A 24,515-nucleotide genomic window follows, 5' to 3' on the forward strand; every position below is an offset into this window, starting at 1 on the left:
CCCTGTCTGTGCACATCAAGGCAGTGCAAGACTCTCTCACAGTCATTCTGAGGATGAGGAAAGAAGGTGGGAAGGTAAATAGCTTGGTTAAAGGATAACTCATTGACCATTCTGGGCATGAAGAAAGCATTGGTCCTAAGAGTTACTCTGTCCTTGTGGAAGATGGTGAAAGGGTGAATAGCCATGATGGCCTGTAGCTCTGACACACTCCTGGCTGATGTCAAGGGTACCAGTACTGTTTTCCAAGTGCACTGTTTTAGAGAAGCCTTAAAAGCTGGTTCAAAAGGGGTCACTGTGAGCTTCTCTAAAACATAATTTAGGTACCATGGGGATCAGATGAGTTTCCTGGGGGCCATGAGATACAGCGCTCCCTTTAGGAATAACTTTCCAGGCAGCCGAGATGCCAAAGGGGGGGTGACAGGCAGACAAGCTGAAACAGCAGCAAGGTGGGCTTTAACAGAGGAGTACGCCAACCCTGTCTGCAAGAGTTCCCACAGGTATGACAGTACCAAGGGAACATCACACTGAAAAGGGTCCAACTGTCTTTGTAGACACCATATGGGGAACCTTTTCCATTTAGACAAATCAGATCTGGTCTCCTGCAGGACTGTGAGCACATCCTCACTGTAAAGGCGTCTGTAAGGGATCAGGATTCTATCACCCACAAAGTGAGGTTCAGAGACTGTAGATGGGGATGGATTAGTGATCCCTTGTCCTGTGTGAGAAGGTCCACTCTGAGGTAACTTGTGGTGACTGCCCCTGGCTAAATGCAGGAGGATGGGGAACCACTGCTATCTTGGCCAAAAGGGAGTCACCAACAACATTTTTCATTTGTCCTGCTGGATTTTCAGTAGGACTTTCTGAAAAAGTGGAAAGGGGGGAATGTATACAGAAACATCCCCTTCCAAGAGATTTAGAAGGTGTCCATTGCCCTTGCCAGAGGACTGGGTAGCCTGGTGAAAAACGATAGAAGTTGTCTGTTTAGAGGGGAGGCAAACAGATCTATCTTGAGGTGCACCTCATTTGTGGACTATGTCCAACAACACATCCCTGTGGAGTATCCATTCATGGGACTGTGACATGGACCTGTTCAAGGTGTCCGTGTGGGTGTTCTACTCTGAAGGGGATATACACTGCCTGCAGAGTGACTCCCTGTTATGTGGCAAGCTCCCAGACTTGGACAGCTAGTCTGCATAACAAATAGGATTTTGTTCCCCACTGCTTGTTCACATACCACAGAACTGTAGTGTCTGTGAACAATTTTAGGGGGCCATGCTTCAGCGTATGTTGGAAAGCTTTCAGGGCCAAATTACCTGCTCTCATCTCTCTGATACTAATATGTTCCTGTTTGATGGAGCTGGACCGAGTGCCCTGGACTCTTAGAGAACCCAGAGCTGCTCCTCATTCCAGATCTGAGGCATCCATGTACATCTCCTGTACTGGCAAGGAAGCCTGTACAGGGAGTCCTGGGTTGGAGGTCACTTAATTCAACCACCAGAGAATCTCTTTCCTGAGACAAGGTAGGAAGGGGATTTTGTACTCTAGGGGGTGAGAGTGCTGTGTCCATATACACCTTAGGTACCACTGTAACTTTTTCACACAGAGCTTTGCCAATGGCAACATGGGAATAGTCGATGCCAAATGACCAAGAAGTCTGATGTACTGCCCAGCAGTTAAGACTGTGATTTGAAGGACAGAGAGCAGGTAAGGTCTTAAGTTTTCCACCTTTTGAGGTGGCAGAAAGGCCCTCATGACATCAGTCCTTATCCTGAATCCCAGGAATATTTGGTCCTGGAAGGGGTTCAGGTTGGACATGGAGTAGTTTATCTTGAAACCCAGCGCTTGCAGGACTGATACTACTGTTTGCAGATGGCACAACAAGGATTTTGAACAGTCTGCCTGGATCAGAAAATCATCCAAGTAAGGGAATATTTGGATTTCTTGAGTCCTGCAGAAGAAAATCACTGGTGCCAAGCACTTGGTGAAGACCCTTGGTGCTGCAGAAAGTCCAAAGGGCAAGGCAAAGAACTGAAAATGCGAGAAACTCACAGAGAAGCATAGGAATTTCCTGCAACTGGGCCTTATGAAGGTGTGCAGATATGCATCCTTGATGTCCAAAGTGGCTAAGAATCCAAGAGGTAAAATCAAGGGCAAAATGGTCTGCAGAGTGAATATTTAAAAAGTCACACAAAAAAAATATATAATCCAACAAGAATGTCACAGGATACTTTCTCCTTGAAAAGAACCAGACACAAGGCAGAGTAAGGTTATAAGCACTTTCGTTCCCTTTATTCACACTCAAGACAAATGGAACTTCATCAGATACATAAATCTTACACACTTCCCCCTGTTTTTTATACAATTCAGTTAGTTAATTACACCAATCATCATATCAATCAGTTAAATAAAATGAATTAAGTATGCCCTCATATTTAAAAAACACATAAATGTATATGTTATAGTGTTGTACAATGCTTTCTTTTAAAAAATATATATTTTCCTATAAAAAACATATTGATATACCTTATATGTTTTCCCAATTGTTAAAAAATCTTATCTCCCTAGTCTACCCTAGTATAGGAATTTTTTTCAAGAACAGTATATATTTATATTAAATCTTCCCATATTCAACCATATGCAACATTTCTATCTAATCTCATCTGCCTTTAAATGCAGCAAGCTTTTCTCTTCTATCATTAATTCTAGGGAAAACAGTGGCATTCAACAAAACCTGCCAAAATGTTTCCCTGTACTCCAAAAAACAGGGCCAATTACCCCCCCCCCCCGTCTACCTACCTTTTCCAATACACACAAGAATAATTTTTTTAAATCCTTGCATGCTGTGCAGTGTCTGAACAGGGCGTTGGTTTCGTCATATCTCTCTATTGCGTAGACATGCTGATAAATTTGCTTTTTTAACTCATTTTCCGTTTTTCCTGTATAATGTGCACAGCACGACTGACACAAGGGCACGTAAACTACTCCTTTCGTATTACAGTTGTAGTGCCCTGTAACTGAAATTATTCTTTTGTGGCCTTCTATCACTATACTCCTACTTTCATATATATATATACCTTCATTCCCTACATCCATTGCATTTCCTCATACCTCCTAGTGGGATCCTATCCTTATCCTTCTTCCTTTCAAATAAAGGTTCTTGATATTAAGTCCCCTTCTAAACACTATTTTTGGTTTATTACCCACTTTTTCTGTTAATCCATATGCCCCAAAAACACAATTCCAGTTCTTTTCCACCATTTTACGAATTTCTACACTATCCTGATTGTATGTTAATACACAGCAAGTCGTTACTTCTTCTGTCTTCTTTACACTCATCAAGTTCAAAAAAACCTGTAGAGGCATTAATGTATTTCAAAAAAAAATCATCCGCCTCTTCAAGCCCACCTTCCCACAACATTAGAATATCATCCAAGAATCTATAGTATCTATAAATACTCTTCCTGAACCTAGAATTTAACACAAATTTGGTTTCCCAATACCAGAGGATAATATTAGCAAAACACTGGTGCTACTGCTGCACCCATTGCTACCTCTTGGGTTTTCTTAAAATATTCCCCCTGGAACCATATAAAGTTATTTTTCAGAACCAATTCCATAAGGGTAGCCAAGACATACACCGTGTCCCATGAAAACCTAGCTCCTTCCCTTAGTGCTTGATTTTTCAATAGTGAAGGATAGCAATCATCTCTCCTACTTGTTACATAGCTCGCTTATCCTTCAAGAACACTGGTTGGGTAACCCCTTACTCTGAGCATAGCCTTTAATTCTACCATTTGTTATCTGAACCTGTTGTCATCCATTGTTAATCTTGATATTCTAATCATATGACCCATTACCAAATTTCTTTTTTGCCAAAAGGGGTGGTCACTCTCAAAGTGTAGGTAACTATTCGAGTGGGTGGGCTTTCTATATATATATATATATATATATATATATATATATATATATATATATATATACACACACACACAAGATTCATAGCATCCTTCCCTTCTGGTTTTATATAGGTGGATCTCTAGATAATTTACCACTTCTTTTTCAGTTTTACTGGTAAAACTCAAAAAAACCTGTAGAGGCATTAATGTATTTCAAAAAGTCATCTGCCTCTTCAAGCCCACCTTCCTACAATATCAGAATATCATCCAAGAATCTATAGCATCTATAAATACTCTTCCTGAACCTACAATTTAACACAAATTTGGTTTCCCAATACCAGAGAATAATATCAAATACTGGTGCTGCTGCTGCACCCATTGCTACCCCTCAGGTTTGCTTAAAATATTCCCCCCGGAACTGCTTAAAATATTCCCCCTGGAACCATGCAAAGTTATTTTTCAGAACCAATTCCATAATGGTAGCCAAGACATAAACAGTGTCCCATGAAAATCTAGTTCCTTCCCTTAGTGCTTCCTGAAAAAATTCCATTCCTTCTTCATGTGGGATACAAAGAAAAAGGTCCTTGACATCAATAATCAAAAAGATTACTTGTTCTTTAAACTCATTTTTCGCCATACACTGCAATAAATGCCAAGAGTACTGCAAGACATGTTTTTTGTCCTCAAAAAATCCCTTTACGTGAAAATCCAACATTTTCGCCAAAGGTTCTCCTTTACTCTCACCTCCTGCCACTATAGGTCTCATCAGTGCACCCCCTAATTCTTTGTGGATTTTGGGAATCCCAAAGAAGGCTAGAGTTATAGGGTTTGTAACCTTTAGGTATCTCACCTCATTTTCACTGAATGTGTATTCCTGGAAAAGTTCTTCCAGAATCATATCTAATCTTGCATTAAAGATGTTAACCTCATTCAGCAATGCTGCACTAAAGTAGGAACTATCATTCAGGTATTTCAAGACTATTGTTGATGAACTTTAGGGGAACAGAGATAATGCAAATGGACTGAACACAAATGAAAGCTCCAGTATTAGTAATGCCCTATTGTTACAGTATGGTGTAGAATGTGATGATCTACTTAATGAAGCAGGTTTTAAAGAATTATATAATAATATTGATGCAATCATGGAAAAGTACTGCTTTGCAACCATACATGAAATGTTTTGTGATGAACTTTTGGGGAATAGGCACAATGCAATTGTACTGAATGCAACAAATGAAAGCCTTAGTAGTGGTAATGCCACATTGTTACAGCATGGCCTTGAATGTAGTGACTTGCCTAATGAAGCAAGCTTTAAAGAAATGTATAAAAATACTAGTACTAATATCGGAAATCACAATGTTAATAATGAAAATGAAAATGTTAGTATTTTTGAATACAAGGGTCTTAAAATGTACAATTATAGTGGGATCACAATGAATAACACCTATGGAGAACTGTTTGTGAAAGGGTTCAGTTTTATCCCCAAGCAACAGAACCATATGGTCAACGCAATTTTAGATCTGAAGATCAGCAAACAAACTAAATAATTCAACAAACTAATAAAAAATAAAACATGGAAGAAGCACCACGCTAGGAAACAAAAACTGTATGTTAGCGCTTTTGTTTACTAAAAATATGTAAACTTCAAGTTTACATATTTTTAGTAAACGAAAGCGCTAACATACAGTTTTTGTTTCCTAGCGTGGTGCTTTTTCCATGTTTTATTTTTTATTAGATCTGAAGATGTTTGCAAGGGCCATAAACTTAAAGCTGGTAATGGAAAATGGAAAGGGGAAGGAAGAAACTAGGGTGACTTTAAAAAAGAAAAGCACTTACAATCCCCCTCTATTGTCACCAGTGGCTCTTTTTGAACGACTGAATGAGATAGAATACAGGAATTTAATAGGGAATAGGACTAAACAAATCAACCAAAATTTAACAAAGGATGAACAAAAAGCACTAACAGAGTTAATGAGGAACCAAGAAAAAAGAGTAATGAAGCCCGATAAGGGGGGAGGTGTAGTCATAATGAATCATTATGACTACACCACTAGAATGATGAAATACCTGAATGATAGTTCCTACTTTAGTGCAGCATCGCTGAATGAGGTTAACATCTTTAATGCAAGATTAGATATGATTCTGGAAGAACATTTCCAGGAATACACATACAGTGAAGATGAGGCGAGATACCTAAAGGTTAACAACCCTATAACTCCGGCCTTCTTTGGGATCTCCAAAATCCACAAATCATTAGGGGATCCACCGATGAGACCTATAGTGGCAGGAGGTGGGAGTAAAACAGAACCTTTGGCGAAAATGTTGTATTTTCACTTAAAGGGATTTTTTGAGGACAAAAAACATGTCTTGAAGGACTCTTGGTATTTATTGCAGTGTATGGTGAAAAATGAGTTTAAAGAAGAAGTAATATTTTTGATTATTCCTGTCAAGGACCTTTTTCTTTGTATCCCACATGAAGAAGGAATTAATTTTTTTCAGGAAGCACTAAGGGAAGGAACTAGGTTTTCATGGGACACGGTGTATGTCTTGGCTACCCTTATGGAATTGGTTCTGAAAAATAACTTTATATGGTTCCAGGGGGAATATTTTAAGAAAACCCAAGGGGTAGCAATGGGTGCAGCAGTAGCACCAGTGTTTGCTAATATTATCCTGTGGTATTAGGAAACCAAATTTATGTTAAATTCTAGGTTCAGGAAGAGTATTTATAGATACTATAGATTCTTGGACGATATTCTAATGTTGTGGGAAGGTGGGCTTGAAGAGGCGGATGATTTTTTTGAAATACATTAATGCCTCTACAGGTTTTTTGAGTTTTACCAGTAAAATTGAAAAATAAGCGATAAATTATCCTGACATCCACCTATATAAAAACAGAAGGGAAGGATGCTATGAATCTTGTATATATAGAAAACCCACCCACTCAAATAGTTACCTACACTTTGAGAGTGACCACCCCTTTTGGCAAAAAAGAAATTTGGTAATGGGTCAAATGATTAGAATATCATGATTAACAATGGATGACAACAGGTTCAGAGAACAAATAGTCGAATTAAAGGCTATGCTCACAGTAAGGGGTTACCTAACCAGTGTTCTTGAAGGATGAGAGAGCTATGTAACAAGTAGGAGAGATGATTGCTATCCTCCACTACTGAAATATCATGAGAGTTTGATGAGTGTAAAGAAGACAGAAGAAGTAACAACTTGCTGTGTATTAACATACAATCAGGACAGTGTAGAAGTACGTAAAATGGTGGAAAAGAACTGGAATTGTGTTTTTGGGGCATATGGATTAACAGAAAATGTGGGTAATAAACCAAAAATAGTGTTTAGAAGGGGACTTAATATCAAGAACCTATTTGAAAGGAAGAAGGATAAGGATAGGATCCCACTAGGAGGTATGAGGAAATGCAATGGATGTAGGGAATGGAGGTATATATATGAAAGTAGGAGTATTGTGATAGAAGGCCACAAAAGAATAATTCCAGTTACAGGGAACTACAACTGTAATACGAAAGGAGTAGTTTATGTTGCCTTGTGTCAGTCATGCTGTGCACATTATACAGGAAAAACGGAAAATAAGTTAAAAAAGCGAATTTATCAGCATGTCTACGCAATAGAGAGACACGACAAAACCAATGCCCTGTTCAGACATGGCACAGGATGCAAGGATTTTAAAAAATTTGTCTTTTGTGTATTGGAAAAGGTAGGTAGACAGGAGGGGGGGGGTAATTGGCCCTGTTTTTTGGAGTACAGGGAAACATTTTGGCAGGTTTTGTTGAATGCCACTGTTTTCCCTGGAATTAATGATAGAATTTCTCTGAGAAGCTTGCTGCATTTAAAGGCAGATGAGATTAGATACAAATGTTGCATATGGTTGAATATGGGAAGATTTATATATATATACAGTTCTTGAAACAATTCCTATACTAAGGTAGACTAGGGAGATAAGATTTTTTAACAATTGGGAACACATATAAGGTATGTCAATATGCTTTTTATAGGAAAATACATATTTTTTAAAATAAAGTATTATACAACACTATAACTTATACATTTATGTGTTTTTTAAATATGAGGGCATACTTAATTAATTTTATTTAATTGATTGATATGATAACTGGTGTAATTAACTAACTGAATTGATATAAAAGGGGAGAAGTGTGTAAGGTTTATGCATCTGATGAAATTCCGTTTGTCTTGAGTGTGAATAAAGGGCACAAAAGCACTTATAACCTTACTCTGCCTTGTATCTGGTTCTTTTCAAGGAGAAGGTATCCTGTGACATTCTCGTCAGAGTGAATATTTGAAAAGTAGGTACTTGCAGGAAAAGGCTGTGGTGGGAAAGATCCAGGACTGGTCTCTACAGACTATCTGTTATTGAACTCAGAAAAGTCTTGAAAAGAAACCCTTTTTCTTTTCTGTCATGGGGACAGATTGAATTGTTCCATGTGCAATAAGGCTGTCTATAACTGGTTGAAAAAGGGGAAGCTGCTCTCTGGGTGGCTGAGGAACACAATCCGCAATGTGTTCCCTGCACGTATGGCACAGCAAGACTCCAAAACCACTAAAGTCACAACAAAAAAAATCAAGCCAGTAGACAATGGCAAGCTGTAAATTTTTAATAGGACTCCCATACAAAACATAGGTAGTCCATAAAAACAGACTGGTTTCGGCTGAAACTTCATTTAGCCTTCTTCAGTGTTTTTTTTTTTGTTGTAGCTGAGGAATACCCCCCCCCCCTCAAGGAAGATGTTGTGATCCAGGTCATAATTTTCTATGATGGATAGGACCCACCTGTCTGAGGTAATGGTTTTCCAAGCAGGGAGACAGTGACAGAGTCTTAGGGAAAGGGGGGATCGAGAAGTTTGTTTGGAAATGGCAGGTGTTCACAGACTACCTGCCCTGTCCTGAAACTGAGACTTCTGGGCCGGAGGCTGTGCAGGCCTGGAAGGAGTTTGCTGTTTCCTGATGCTCTTTCTGCCTCTGGAAGCAAGAGGAGGAGCTGAATGTTTCCTAATAAATTGAGTCTTTGAGGGGCAATTCCTGTGGAATTTGGGGTAGGAGAAACAAACAGGTGCTTCAAGTCTCCTTCCCCTTCTGTTATAGAGCTTTGAACAACTCAGCCACCTTTGTACTAAAGAGGGCAGAGTTATCCAGAGGCACATCAAATAGTTTTGCCCTAATATCATCAGGAAAGGGGAAAGGGCTGTAACCATAGCCATGAATATCTTCTCAGGACTGCAGCAGATCTGGCAGAGGGTTCAGCTGCATCATAGCTGCACCTAATGGAATGCCTAGTGACCTGAGAAGACAAGGATATAAGGCTGGAAATCTTTGTCCTGGCAGGAGAGTCTGGGATCTCAGACAAAAGCTTAATGGCTTGTCCTAAAAGAACTAGAGTATATTTAGACATACAAGTTTCATAGTTTATTGCCTGAATGCCAGGGTAGCAGAGGTATAAACCTTTTTACCAAGGTGCTCCATGGATTTGCTGTTTTTATCTGTAGGGAGAACTGAAGTGGATGGAAGCAGTTTTGAAGGCTTATCAGCTGAAACAGATACAGTGCCAGCGTCTGCTACATGGCATTTGATAAGAAATTTGCCCCCCTCGGGGGCTTTGTAAAATTTGTCATGCCTCCGAGGGGGAAGGTGGCTGTGAATCAGGATTCACAGAAACTGCTTTAAAAGCATCCAGAAAAGCTGGCAAGACTGGAGATATAGCTGAGGGAGCAGGAGTGTCCATTCATAGAAGTTCATAGTATATTTTCTGAACTTCTGTCATCTCAGTGGAATCCCACTTGAAGAATTCTCTCATTCTGGAAATGGTCTCCCCAAAGATGAGATCCCCACCTGGAGAATCTGTCTCAGCAGAATCTTCCTCTGGGGAGGCGTAACCAAGAAGAGATGGTAATTGGGCTATATATGACAAGGAATCCTCTGAAGAGGAGTCCTCAGGTTCAGGTTGAGAAATATCTAGAGCCTGAGGCCTAGGGCTAATTACCAGGGGAGCCACTGGTGAGAATGAAGGTATAAAGCAGGCCTAAAAGCCATGAAAGCATTGAAGAGGCTCTGAGAAAAAAACTGCCAGTCTGGCTGGCTCTGTACAGGGGAAGAAACATGCTTGATTTTCTGTTTTCTTTTCAAGCAAGGCCTAGGCTCGCTAGCATCTTCAGAAGTGGAAGGACCCATTTGGGTGGCTGGTAAAAGCTGAGGTACCCTCTCAGCGTCAGTAACCGATGTCTGCAATACCTCTAAGGATGTGCCCTCCGCATTGGGTTCTGTGGCTTCCCCAATGGTACCCTCTGTACCTATACTGGTGGCGACTGAACGTTCCTCCAGGCTAATGGCCACAGGAGGGATGTCGGGTGGAGGAACTGCAGCAACGGATTCAGGATAGTAACTTTGGCTTTTTTCTTAGGAGGCTAGACGGGCTGACCATTTGGCCCCTCCATAGCTAAATCTAAGCATTTAAGGCATTGATTTTCTAAATAAATATTCAAGGCATGCAGACAACTGAGTAAGGTTTTAGGGACGAAGGCCTGACAGATTGAGCAGGACTTATGGTCATGCATAGGTCTTAAACAGAATAGGCAAAGCTCGTGGGCATCCTTATGGGGGAATCTGACTGCACCTACACTTTCCCTTCCAGTATGACATGAACCTAAACAGGCATGAAGTGACCCAAAACAACAGAATGTCCACAACAGGGTACTTATCATTGAAAGACGATCCGGTAACTGGTTGCAGCAAAAACAGCAGACATTCGAATGGCGGCAGAAAAATTCTGAGATCTGATAAGTGCATATATCACTTTTTTGGCCCACGTTCCTTTAGCCAACGTCAGATGTCCTACGTACCCTGCAGTGACTAGAAGCTTTTGTATACTGGCCAGATGTTCGGGTAACAAGAGAGGAAAACCCAAAGGTTTGGAATACAGCAACATGAGAATAGAAGGACATCATTATGTCTTGTTAGTCTGAACTTTGTATTGCACCTTGAAGAATTGTACTGATAGTTTATTTGCCAGGGAGGCAGTACCTCTCAAGTAATTTAAAAGCAAGTGTGTCAAGAGGGTAATTACCATGGGATGGGTATGGCCAATCTCGAACCAAATGGAATAGGCTAATTTGAGCACAAAACAGGAAATTGGGGAGGCTTAAAATGGCCCACAAGGGCAGGTAGTAAAGTACTTACCTATGAACCTATAAGTATATCTTAACGGCCCCCCATCATCCCTAGAGGTGACCACCAGCTCCTCTTATGATTCACTGGGTCTACTGGACCTGTCTTAGCTTTATCCAGGCTTAATCTTACCCCATACCTGGGGCCAAGGAGAAGATCAAGGATGCTGGTGTAGCATCATATTGCTGCTAGGGAGTTTATCCTAACACACTATACCCTCCTCATGGCAACCTCTGCAAGCTCTGTATGTTCACACTCTTAAGTGAGTGCATGATTACTTCCATGAATGTGCAATATCTGATTAAATGGTACACCCCTGCTTGCAGCATGGGGCTCATACGGTTCTTTAAGTTGCTATATTGCAGCGAGCATACTCTGCCACCCTCGTCCTAGAATGGACGAGCAGATATCAGATGCACACTACCATCCACCTAGCTACTCATCACCCAAGTCACTCCGCCACCAACCAAGTGCATATTGAACACCACTTACATATTTTATTTAGAAGACTGCTACTAGCATAATAATGTTTACCAGGAAATTACAGCACTAAGTCAAGTCAAAAGGTGCATATTTACTTATGCACACCTCTAAGTCTAGAGGTGTGCATAAGTAAACATGATCTTGAAATATGACCTTAAAAGGAAAGCTCAAAAAGTCAGTTATTCATACATACCTCAAGCAGTACAATTTCCTGGTTACTGTAATAGCAGGCAATATTCTTTATAACATAATTTTTCCTGACTTTATGCACTTTTTTAAAAAATCAGAAGGAGAAACGAAGAATGCATCCATTAACTTTTCTGCATTCTTTTTCATTTCTTATAGAATATGTAAAAACAAAATAGTTTAGCAGCTTTTAAATTTAAAACTGAAGCAAAGTGACTTACTTTTCAGAGCGCTGCTCTTTTCCACTGACACCTCAGCTTCTCTTCATGCTGTTGCGTGATTTGACACATTCTTAGTTTACAGTGCTGTTATACAGTTCCGTCTACACGGACAAGAAGCTTAGTTAAGCTCTACTGTAGGTGCTACAGTACAGGTTTGTAAATGGTCTGATTTAGTCATATGCAACAAAGCTCAAACCGTGTATTATAGTTTTGCAATAATGCATGAGGGGGGTGCATATTATGAGGCAATGACTCCATAACGTTTGTTGTCTTCCACAAAATGTCTGAGTGATTACCAGTAGCAGAAGGCATCCACAAACCGTACTGACTGACCATGTATAAAACAAAACTGAAAATGTTATGAGTACTTTGTTTAGATTTTTTTTACATAGCCATTGACTGCTACTGCACTATTTATCCATGGGGGTAAACATCTGCTAACCGGTAAAAGTACACTAGTGACAGCTACAGTGTATATAAAAGCAGCATTTTTCACCATTTAAGTTGTATCAAATGGCACCAGTTTTCCTGGAAGCAAAGTAGTCAATGCATAATACTACTGTGTATAATTATCAAATAACTGTTGCAGTTTAAGAACATTAGAACGGATTAACTAACACAGTATAACAATGTACATCATTTCCAGCTCTTCACCTGCTGTCTACCCATTAATCCTGCTGCTAAGCACCCTCCCTCATTTATTAATAAACCATTTGCTGTCTGACTACAAAATTACTCTTATACCTGTGTATATACGCTGAATATATGACTCTGTACTTCATCCATCGAATCAGTTCCATATGCCACTGTTCCAAGGTGCAGCCGTCGAAAAACCATTTCATTCTGAGTAAGTGTTCCTACAAAACACACAGAAATAGATCTGCAAACAATTCTCTTTATTCCAAAGAAAAGTGCAAGACTTAACTGTAAAATCAAATCCAATATCAAGTTTTAATGCTTGTCTCATAAAATACCCCCCCCCCCACACACACACACACACATCATCATGTAGCTTTCTTCTGCTGTACAGTTTTTGCTGAAAAGATTTCAAGCCTGCATAAACTAAAGCACTGCTGGTAATTCCCTGCTGGGTGATGAAAGTAAATCTGTTTGGACAGATTCTGCTGAAAGCCAAAGCATCCACTGCTAAAATCGAAAAAATAAACACTTTTTGAGTTTCCTTTGCACTTTGCTGACTGTATTTTATAATTGTACTGGTTTTTATTGTATTTTTTGCACTTAAAAAATAAATAAGTAAAACAAAGCTGTTCTGTTGTTTTAAGTAGCTAGCATACTGCAGAGACTAGATTCAGATCTGCTGAACTGTTAGCACTTGAGCACTATTCCAGCCAGCTTACATTAGCTGGGCCCTGGCTGCACCCTTGTCTGAGCCTCATCCGAGCTGGATTACTGCAGGAAAGCTCACTGTGTGCTTTCCCAACGATAGTACAGCTTAAAAATGTTTAACCTCATTTGTATTTAAGCTTTGCGTTCACCTGCAGCTGCGCACTGCACAACAAGTTTAGCACTGCCTTGTACAGACAAACACCTTGAAAGATAACTTTCCACTAGACATCTGTTAGTCGAACCCTCCCACGCTCCTCTGCTGCATTGCTGGCAATTCAGTTACGCACTGAGAAGCATTGCCATAGTTTTTTTCACCCCTAGCCTTCAACAGAATAAGCCCCCCCTTGTTAATCCTAGAACAAAATCTGGCCACACTAGCCCACTCCCCAACAGTAGCTATGGTGAACACCTGCCATAATGGATGGTCAGTTTCCAACCATTTTTCCAGCCAGCCAGACTGACATGAACATTCGAGGCAAAGTAATACTTGCTTCATGTATACTGACAACCCCGTAACTCCTAAAACAAATACAATTTGTGAGAAACATGGTATGAATTTGGAATCATTTCTCTCACATAAACCGGATATCAAACAGGCTGTCAGCACATACACATCATCTCTCACACAAAACAAGGTCACAACACATGAGCCCACATACACAGAGCTACTCGATAAAAGCCTACCAAAAGATCAGAGACCTCCCAAGTGCAAATCACTTACACACACTGCAAAGCAAATAGAATCCACTACATATAACACACAGACACACATGCACACGCACAGACACACGCACGCGCACAGACACACGCGCACAGACACACACACACGCGCACAGACACACACACACGCGCACAGACACACACACACGCGCACAGACACACACACCAGTGTCTCAGCAAACAAGCCCCTAAGGCAAAACACCTCAAAACCAAATGTTCTGGTAACAGATGACTCCATAGTGAGACACACAGATGTCCCTTTCACCAGGCTGGACAAGAAGGTCAAGGTCAGCTGCCTGTTAGGACCCAGGATCCATCAAATCACACATGCACTCAAGTCACTCAACAATTACCATTATGACTCCGTCATAGTACATGTTGGGGTGAATGACTTGAGACATACCTCTCTGGATTATATAAACAGAGACATGGCTGAACTCTTAGATTATGTGTCCCAGGCAGGCATGTCCTTAGCCCTAAGCAGCATCCTACTTTCACTCAGTATGACTGCACAATATAGACAAAAATGATTGACTTCAACTGGCTTAGCTTTTGGCATCAATCCAGGGGGATCCATTATCTGTCAGCTTGGGAATACATGTTCAACCGACCACGCTGCTTTGCCAGAGATGGTCTGCACCTCTCTCCTCTATGACTCTCTTGAGCTACTCCAGGTCCAACTAACTATAGGTAAAACACCCTACCACATCATAGCTAGCTACAGGTCTCCCCCACCATGAACCAAGAGAAGCACACCACCTACCTGGACTTGCTAGAATCACTCACTATATAACCAAACACTTTGGTCATGGGAGATTTTAACTATCCTTCCATACATACACGAGCACAAACATGGCCTCTCTCAGGTTCCTGGACTCTGTCAATACAAATGCCCTGGAATAGTTAGTCTGGACCCCCACAGGGGGCTCAAGTGTCCTGGACTTGGTACTCACCAACATGGGAGTCACTGCACTACCCCCTGTGTGTTGCCCTCCCTGATAAGTTCAGATGGCTCTGATGTAGGGCTGCCACCTTTTCAAATGTCCAAAGAGTGACATTTTTTGTGGAAATGTGGGATTTTACAGGACTAGCCACACCCACACCCAGTGCAAAGTACAGAACTTCATTCTTTTGCCAAAATAAAGCTTATTCTTGTAACATTTGAGTTGTTTATGCTGATTTATATAACATTAAGTTGTTTCATACATAAAATAATTGTGTTATACAACTATTACAAAAATATTAGGAAATATCTTTGCCCTAAAATTTCAGGATGTTTGCAGTTTTTCACTTTCTTCTACTGGACACAAGTGTCCAATGAGGGACAGGTGGCCACCCTACTCTGATGAGGAGTGGCTTCTCTAATAATATCCTTTAGGGGGTGGGATTTCCACTCACCAAGCCACCAATCGGTGATTTCCTTCATTATCTAGTATATGCTTGCATGCATGCTCAAGAAAGAAGGCATAGAAAGTCCCTGTTGTGATACAGGTACCTTATTCTCCCTCCTCTCAGTGTTGGGGTTAGAATAATACATAAAATGTCCTTACTTGCTGAAATGCCAGTGAGGGCAGAAGAAACCATAATTACTGCCTGTAAGGTGGCTTCCACTGAAGGCCCTCACTCCCTACAGTACTGAGGTACAGTATCTAATGTGGAGGAATGGATTGGCGAAGTCTGACTGGGGACAGCTTGATGACTGCGTGGGGGTGTGTGTGCAAAAAATGACCTTGAGGGAAAAAAATTATATTGATGCATCCTAGCCTTCTTAATCTATAAATAAAATGTCTTGCAGATGTAAAATTTACATTTTATCAGGAAAGCAACACCCATCAATAGAGTTCATTTCAAAGTCATCAAGGCCTTCTGTACTCAGAAGCCAAACATTCCTGACAAGTTATCCTAACATAACATAATGCTGTGCTCATTCTCCCAACACAATTCTTCTAGTGTGCCATACAATATCAAGTCTAATTATAACCTTCTCAGTTCTGCAGTAATAGCATTTGCAATACACAAAAATGATTTAAGATTGATAAGAATTAACTTTTTCATTATCTTTATATATGGGCTGAAGCTTTTCAACTATACCATTTGCAGAGACATTTTCACACAATGCTCATTCCACGTTCATCTAGAATACCATACAACATATTTGTCAGAGTAAATGTAACACAAATATCCAACATTTACATCTTATTGCAAAACATCAGAATTTCTTTGCACTTCCACTCATTCTTACCTCATGCATAATCACAGCTCACCTCCATAATTTCACCTATATCATTCCTTCCCCAAAAGATTCCCCTTAAACATTTTGCTCTATATTAAGCACCAAATGCAAAATTCAGGCACTAAACTTCCCCACTTACTGATTATTCAGAAGGTTGCCTCCGGGCACTTTGCATCTTATCCCAGGTAATCCTGGTACCTGTTCTTAGCACCCCCATTCCTAATCCACTACAGCTACAGTTTCACCCATTTCTGTACTAAACTGGTAGTTAATGGTGCCACATTGACCAAGCCTAGAGAAACAGCAAACCTATTAGTGAACAAATTCAGTTCCAACTTTATTGCCCTCTTACTCCCAAACCATCCCCCCAAAAAATACCCTCAAACATAACCCCCTCCAACTATAAATATGGAGCATGCTTAATTGTGCTTGCTAAAGCCAAGAACATGGCCTCAATGGACCCTGATATCCCAAGATGTCTCCTGAACAGTATAAGATATGACTTATCAGGACTCCTGGAGTCATTATTTTAGTCTTAAAACAGGCTTTGTGCCATGTGAAAGAAGGACTGCAATTGTCATCCCCCCTTCATAAGAGAGGACCTTCAACAGATCCTGGAAACTACAGACCCATTAATCTGACTAGCTGTATTTGCAAAGCCACAGAAAGAATTATCATGGAGATTTTCAACAAGGACATAGGAGACCTCCAGACACTGGATCCAGCCCAGTTTGAATTTGTCAAAGGAAGGTTATGTTTACTGAATCTAGTGGACTTCTTTGAAAAGGTCACTAAGGCAACAGATGAGGGGAAAACTGTGCAAACTGCCTGCCTAGATCTGGCTAAATCATTTGATAAATACCCCACTCAGGCATTGTTAGACTTATGGAACTAGGGACAAATCCCTTTATAACACTTTGGACAGCTAGCTTACCCACTGATAGGACCCAGAAGGTTAGAATCATTGAGGCCACCACCAGAAAGAGAATGGTCACCAGTGGAGCCACAAACAGCTCTGTGTTCGGCCCTCTCCTCTTTGCCATGTACTTTTTGGATGTCAAAACCAATGTCAAAGGCCTCTGGCTAATCAAGTTTGTAGATGATTACAAACTGGGAGCATTCATTAAATCGTCCCAAGAACAGAACACCCTTCAGGAAGTCCTAACACAAACAAGTGCTTGGTGCCAAAGCCATGGCTTAAAAAAATACCATGAAATGCATTATGATACCTTTTGGGAAGTTAGCCACACCAGGTAAGTACATCATCAATAAAACATTCCTAAAGGTTTATTCATTCGTCACGGATGTGAAAATTCATGTCGACAGTAAGCTAGCCTTCAAGCAACATGCATCCATAGTAGTAAGAAAATTCTTCTATGTTGTTCAATTTATAAGCAAGGGCATGGCATCTAGGTCCAGAGAAGGTATCACACCACTGTACTCAGCCTTTATCAGACCCATCATAAAATAATGCCCCACTTTGGTATGTACTTGATCAGACACATGCAGTAGCTGGAACATCCACAAATATTCCTTACAGAAAGGATACAGAGAATGAACACAATGTTCTGTGTTGATCACTTCAACACCCTGTCTCTTTACTCTGTATCCTACAGATTTCTGGGAGATGATGTTTGCCTGGCATACAAGGTATCCCTGGATTCTGTTCTGATTAACCTTTTGCACATCCTCAAAACAAACAGTATCAGAACTACCAGATTAAATGGCATACATTTTGCTTTCAACACATACAGGACATTTTGAAGAGACAGACATGTTTCTCAGAAAATTCCCATTCTCTAGAACAGGCTCTCCCATCCATGTGAAGCAGAGCTCCTCCCTATCCCTATTTAAGCACAACTTGGAGCAATGGCTGGGTACTCAGAACAAAGATGGTGAGTTAATCACCTCCTATACAAATCAAATTTATGGGTCATATTTGTTTTGCATGGCTAGGCTCACCAGGGCTTTTAGTAGAAGTTAATCTAAGTATACACTTCTCGATCTATGAATCACTCACTCTTGCCTTGTCAACCATTGTGCATGCCCTCTCCATGTCTTTTTGTTCCAAAACCTCATTCCTGTTTTTTATAAGCTTCAAGACCCTCTCCTTTTCAAACCATAGCTATTATCCACCTCAATTATCTGGCAAGCAGTTGAGGTTTTAGTCTTTCATTTCCAGCCCACTCCTTTCTCCCTTTATGCACCATATAAAAGCATAGTATATACTGACCTGGTATCATCTCCAATAATTTTCTCTTGCCCTCATTCATAGTGAGACAACCTAACATGTCCACCATATGTGCATCTGATCAGCATTTTCCATCCCAACACATTGTCTTTACAGAGGCTCTATGCCACCATTGCACCATCCTTTATACTGATCTACAACAGGGCCAGTCTCTTTAAACTTTCATCACTGATATTATTTCTTTGTAACAACATTCTTCAGCCATATCACATCCTCTTTTCCCCAATGATTCCCCAGTTTACCCAAAGCATACTCACATAACATGCTCCCCCAAGTGCCTGCAGACAATACCAATTCTACTCTTTTTTTTTTATTAGGTTCCAATGCTTCCCAAAGCTAAGCCTATCTCAAAAATCACCATTTCTCCTCCTGTGTCTTTACTTTTATTCTTGTTCTTAGATGGCCACTTTAAAATACACTGGTTACTAGCTGTGAGAATCCACCAATATAACAGTCAATCTCCTTTCTGTAAATTATATTTCTCTTTGAAAACTGGGGAAGGTATCCATTCATTTAGCCATTCATCTCTTCAGTCCCACAACTTTCTAATGAACTTTTCTTCACAGATTACAGACTCCCTAGGGCAGCTCCACCAAAGATCCATAATACTTCTGTTCTATTCATCTGTCAACTGCAATCGACACCCCCATCCACATATAAATCATCATGTTAGTCTCGTCCCCTATCTTGCTCCTTATCTTACTCCTCTCCCAGCCTTTCAGCCCCTGCCCTAGGCCACCAATTCTAAATTTCATTCTCTAAGCCTCTTAGCATTTAAGAAGTATTTACAGTGTTCATATATAAACTAAAATCTAGCATATCCCAACCTTCAGCTTTCCTGTGAACCCTAAATCTATCTTTTGCAATCCTTTCTCTTTTGCTTACAACTGAATATACTAAACTTAACAAAAAAAATAATGAAGCTTCAGAAATATTTCACAAAAACATCTCCTGTGAAAGCACCACAAGATCTCCCAAAATTAAATTTTAAGTGCATTTGCATAACATAGTTGAAAAACCCAAACCTTTAAAGTCCACTGAATACCATTCCATTTGCAAGCCACTCTCTCCCTTACAGAACGGAACCACCTTACAATAAAAATAGTCCTTATTTTATTACAATGAATTGGCCTCATTTTACAGCATTATGAAACTGTCAAAACAGCTGAACTCTGCTGAAATATACTCTTAACTTGCTTCAGCAAAAACTCCTGCATATACCCCTTACAACTAAAACTGCTCCTCTGTCTCCTCTCAAGTGACATGCTGTACAGTTAAGCGTAACCAAGGTTCCATTCTGCTAACTAATCTAATGCAGACAGAGTTTTAAAATAATGTTGCTGAGGTTACCTTTGTTGAATTACCACTGATACTGCAGGAAGGCAGTTGCAGAATTCTCCTTGATTTATTGCCAGTCAGACAAATGGGACTGTAACAGCAAAACTGCACGCACACACACACACACACACACATATATATATATATATATATATATATATATATATATATACATACACACACACACACACACACACACACACAGTAGCTCATGAATAATATATAGCACAGTTTCCACCATATTCTTTTTTAAACACCTTTATAAAAATATCACAAGCTGTAGGCACACATTTTAAAGGAAAAGGAAACTAAAGTAATACTTATCGATTTACACAAGTTATATATTTCATGCTCTCTTTCTTTACAACCATTTTTTTAGTTAAGCAGCACATAAATCACTCAATTCCTGCCTTCCCTTAAACCTCACTCCTCCTCATAAAAATTAGCCTGCATGTATTGTTTCCACAAATTTTATATTTCAATGTAATTTGTTCCTTCCCTTTTCTAAAGAGCTTTCTGCCATTGTTTTATCTGGTTTACATTTTGCTTTATTTTCTAATAACTGTTTTTTGCCAACCAACAAGGAATTCAGATCCTGTGTTCCAGCTCAAAAGAATAATTCCTTAGTTACAGCCATCTTCACCCTCAATATTTCTGACAGAGTACTGTGTAGGGAATTTTAAAAAATCTACCAGTTTGTGACGCCCGTGCACTGGCCCAGTAATCAAAAAGCCTCAATCCTCGCCACTAGTACCAGTGAGGGGAGTGCACATTGGGAAGGATAACAAGTACACATACAGCAAAGTACAACTTCCCCTTAAAAGCACACAGAGATCACAGTCAGTCTGGGGCTGGTTTTTCCCTTTTTCTCCAGATCCCCTATAAGACTCCCCACTGGCACAGCTATAGGGTCCAGATCTCAGCCTAGCGGTCAAGCTAAAACCTCCAGCACCCTCACTGTCTAACCATTGCTTCGTGTCCCTGTCCAAGTAGGTGACACACACACACACTTTGAGATACGAGTTATAAACAAACTCACAGACACTCCTGGGGAACGCTGGCACAGGTTCTCCAGCTATGCCCCTTTCTGCCCAGGCTATAAGGTAGAAATCACTGCCACCAACCACTAATATTAGCTACTATAAGGACCTTCCCAAAGGGTGACCAATTTCAGTGTGTAATATTACTGTTGTCCAAACAGTAAGTGTGACCCAGGGCTAAAGCTATTGGAGTGGCTTAGATAGTATCACCAAATACATGCACTGTACTCTAAGAGCTTAAATTATCTTTACACAAAACAGCCACAGTTGAAAGGTTTAAAAATATTTAATAATAAATAATAAAAATTCAAGACCAATCTTACTACTTCAACACAATGACATTAGAGAGTTCATACATCACAGGAAACTTTTAAAATAATATTGTAGGATAATCTGACATGCATATAAAAAACAGCTAGACCAATCTGGCTAAACTTCTATCTAACTCTAAGAGAAATACTAAGATCTAAGATTCTACTTACAGAGCAAAGGCAGAGTGCTGGTGAGTTGATGTGTTCAGGTTCAGACAAAATCCAAAATGCTCAAATCTTTCTCTTAAATTGATAAAACACCCAGTACAGCTGAGTCATTTCACATTACATCATTTGTATCAGTTCTTTAGTTCCCAGGCTAACAGAAACTCAAGATGTACATTTTTTAGTAAGCCGCACATGGTCAGAAAGTCACAGCAATAAAAGACATTATACACGTAAAACCTTAATTATCTCTTAAATCACGAGAATAGAAAGAATTTCCTGGCCCAGACATCCTGTCTCCGAGCTTGAGATCAGTCATACAATGCTTGACTTATCAGCTTTCTTCCAGCAGAGTGTACTGTGGTTACATTTTTGAAGCTCAGTATAACATGCAGTTTAATCATAACATATAGTTTTCTTTACATTTGTAAACCAAGCTTGTGGATTATATCAATTTTTACAAATGACATAGAATTATCTACAGAATTCTATCTAGCTAGGTTGGTAGCCTTCACACAGTTCATTACACTTCATAGGTAGGTACTAGGCTATTGGCCCTAGGACCTATATAAGCCTAGCCAAAAGGTACCCTGGCTTTTGCCACCCAAGAAAATTATTTTTCTGTGCCCCTGTCGAGCAGAGCCACAGAAGTGATCCCTGGGGTGAATTTCCTGTCTCCCTTCCAATCATAAAGATTTTTCTTGAAGAGTGCTAATGAGGAGCTTTGATTGATATAGATAGGTAGTTTGTTCCAGAGTATGGGAAGTCTCTGAGACAGGAATCTATCCCTCCAGCATGTTCTGTTTATTGTGGTGACAAGGTTTAGGACCCTAGAGAGTGTAGCTCGAAGGGATTGGGATTTCTTTAAGTGGAGCATGTCCAACAGCTCTGGGTTTGACATAGCTTTGTATGTTAGGCAGATATTGCCTCTGAGCAGGCAATATGTGACAGAGTAAAGCTGGAGTTTTTTCTGAGACGGTCTACGTAGGGCAACTGTTTGAGGCTGGTAATCCTCTTTGTGAGGTATTTCTGCGGCCTTTCCAGTTGTTGTAGACATCTTGTGAGGTACATACCAAAAGGGGCATTGTACTCTATAATGGGTCTAATGAGTGATGAGTAGAGGGGAACAATGACCTCTTTTTTTCCGGGAGGAGAAATCTTTTGTGATGAGGTGTGCCACGTAGAAGGATTTCCTGACTACTGTGGCAATGTGATTATTAAAGGAGAGACTACTGTCCACCTGTGTCCCAAGGTCTCATCACACTTTCAGTGGTAAGTAGACTACTGTCTATGTGGTAGTTCATGGGTACAGAGTTTTTACCAAAAGGGATGACAGTGCACTTTTTGGAATTGAGCTTGAGACCATGGCATTGACACCAGGCATCTTTCAGTCAGGCCCTTTTGTAGAATGTCCACATCATTAGGAGTTTTGATTATGGCTCCTAGTTTGTAGTAATCTGCAAACTTTGTTAGCCAAAGAACTTCTGTGTTAGCCTGTAATTCAGAGAAGTAGATACCAAACAGGACAGGACCCAGGACTGCATCCTGTGGTACTCCACTTGTCACTGGTCTGAAGTTGGATTTGGAGTCTGCTACTTTCACAGTGTGGGTTCTCTCAGTGAGCCAGTTGGCAACCCATCTTGTGACATAAGGATTTATACCTAGTTTACTGAGTTTTTCTATAATTCCAGAGTGGAGGATGGTGTCAAAAGCCTTGGCAAGATCTAGATAGGCTGTGTGAACCACCTTACTCTCATCTACGGCTTTGGTGACCACTTCAAAGAATTCCATCAGGTTTAGGAGACATGATCTGCCTTTTACAAAACCGAACTGGGTGGGGTCCAGAGTTTGGAGATTACCAATGTCATTGTTAATAAGTTCCATGATGATACGTTCCATAGCCTTGCAGACCAGGCTCGTCAGGCTAATGGGGCGGTAGTTCCCGGAGTCCGTGGTGGCTCCACCTTTGTGGAGTGGGATGACCGTTGCTGTGTGCCATTCAGTAGGCACAAAGCCTGAGGTGAGGCTATGATTGAACATGGTACTTGGGTGGGGTGCCACTTCGTCCTGTAGTTCGTGTAGAATGCAGCATGGGATGTTGTCAGGTCCCATGGATGCTGTGTTCTTGGCTTTGGAGAGTGTGTTTTTTACCTGTTAAGCTGTAATTACAGGAACTTTGCATTCTTCAGGTATAGAGATGGGCCCTTTAAGGGATGAAAGGGAGGTAAAGTTAGCACTGAACCTATCTGCCAGGAGGATGTTGGCAATATCAGTCGGTTCTGTACATTTAGTGCCATTGTGCTGCAACTCAGCAGATTTGAGTGTTGCCATTGAGATTCTTGACACAGCTGAAGAATGCTTTGTGGTTGTCTTTAGAATCAATGGCAATTTTGTTTTCGTAACTAGCTTTGGAGAATTTTATGAAGGATCTCAGCTTCTTACTGAGGCTGGCCAGGGAGTTCCTCCAATCATGGTATTTTACTCTTTTTTTGCAACAGTTTCTTTCTTTTGTTGTAGAGTTTGCTTATGGCAGGGGACCAACAGATTGGCTTCCTTTTTTGTAAGATAGCATCTTGGTTCTGTTAGGGATTGCACGATCCATGCACTTGTGTAAGTGCTTATAAAGTGCATTTGTGTAGGATACAGCAGTCGTACATCTATTGTCCGTCAGCATGGGTGTCATGAAGTTTGCCACTTCTGTCTTAAGAAGCATGAAGTTGGCTTTGGAGAAATTTTTAAAAGTGGTTTCCCTAATGGGGGGTGGGGACGGGATGTGCATGTCTAGGGTGATTAGCTTGTGCTCGGATCTGACCAATGAGGAACTGACCTCTGGCGTGGAACATCGGTTGCCCATGTTGGTAATGACCAGGTCTGGGATATTGCTCCCCCTGGTGGGGGTGTGGATAAGTTGATCCAAGGTGCTGGAATTTATGAATTCCAAAAAACATTGAGCACAAAGAGTTGGTACATGTGTTTTCCCAGTTAATGGTGGGGTAGTTGGAATCACTCATTATGAGGGTGTTACGTTGTTGTATTCCAGTGTATCAAGAAATGAGGAGTGGGAATCCTGGGGCATGGTGGGGGATCTGTAGCAAGCTACAATTTGGATTGCAGTCTTGCC

The 24,515-nt window shown here is 40.5% G+C and overlaps 1 protein-coding gene across 1 annotated transcript in view; it reads right to left on the reverse strand.

The window, feature by feature from the left end:
- The window catches only part of ATP9A (ATPase phospholipid transporting 9A (putative)), a 2,147,009-nt gene that overhangs the window by 1,199,217 nt on the left and 923,277 nt on the right, over window positions 1-24,515 (reverse strand). The window contains exon 13 of the mRNA XM_044090027.1: window positions 12,734-12,846. Coding sequence (XP_043945962.1) covers window positions 12,734-12,846 — 113 coding nt within the window. The remainder of the gene's footprint in view (window positions 1-12,733; window positions 12,847-24,515) is intronic.

Source organism: Protopterus annectens, chromosome 12.part0 (assembly GCF_019279795.1).
Source record: "Protopterus annectens isolate FY-2018-M chromosome 12.part0, PAN1.0, whole genome shotgun sequence".
Lineage (NCBI taxonomy): Eukaryota > Metazoa > Chordata > Ceratodontiformes > Protopteridae > Protopterus > Protopterus annectens.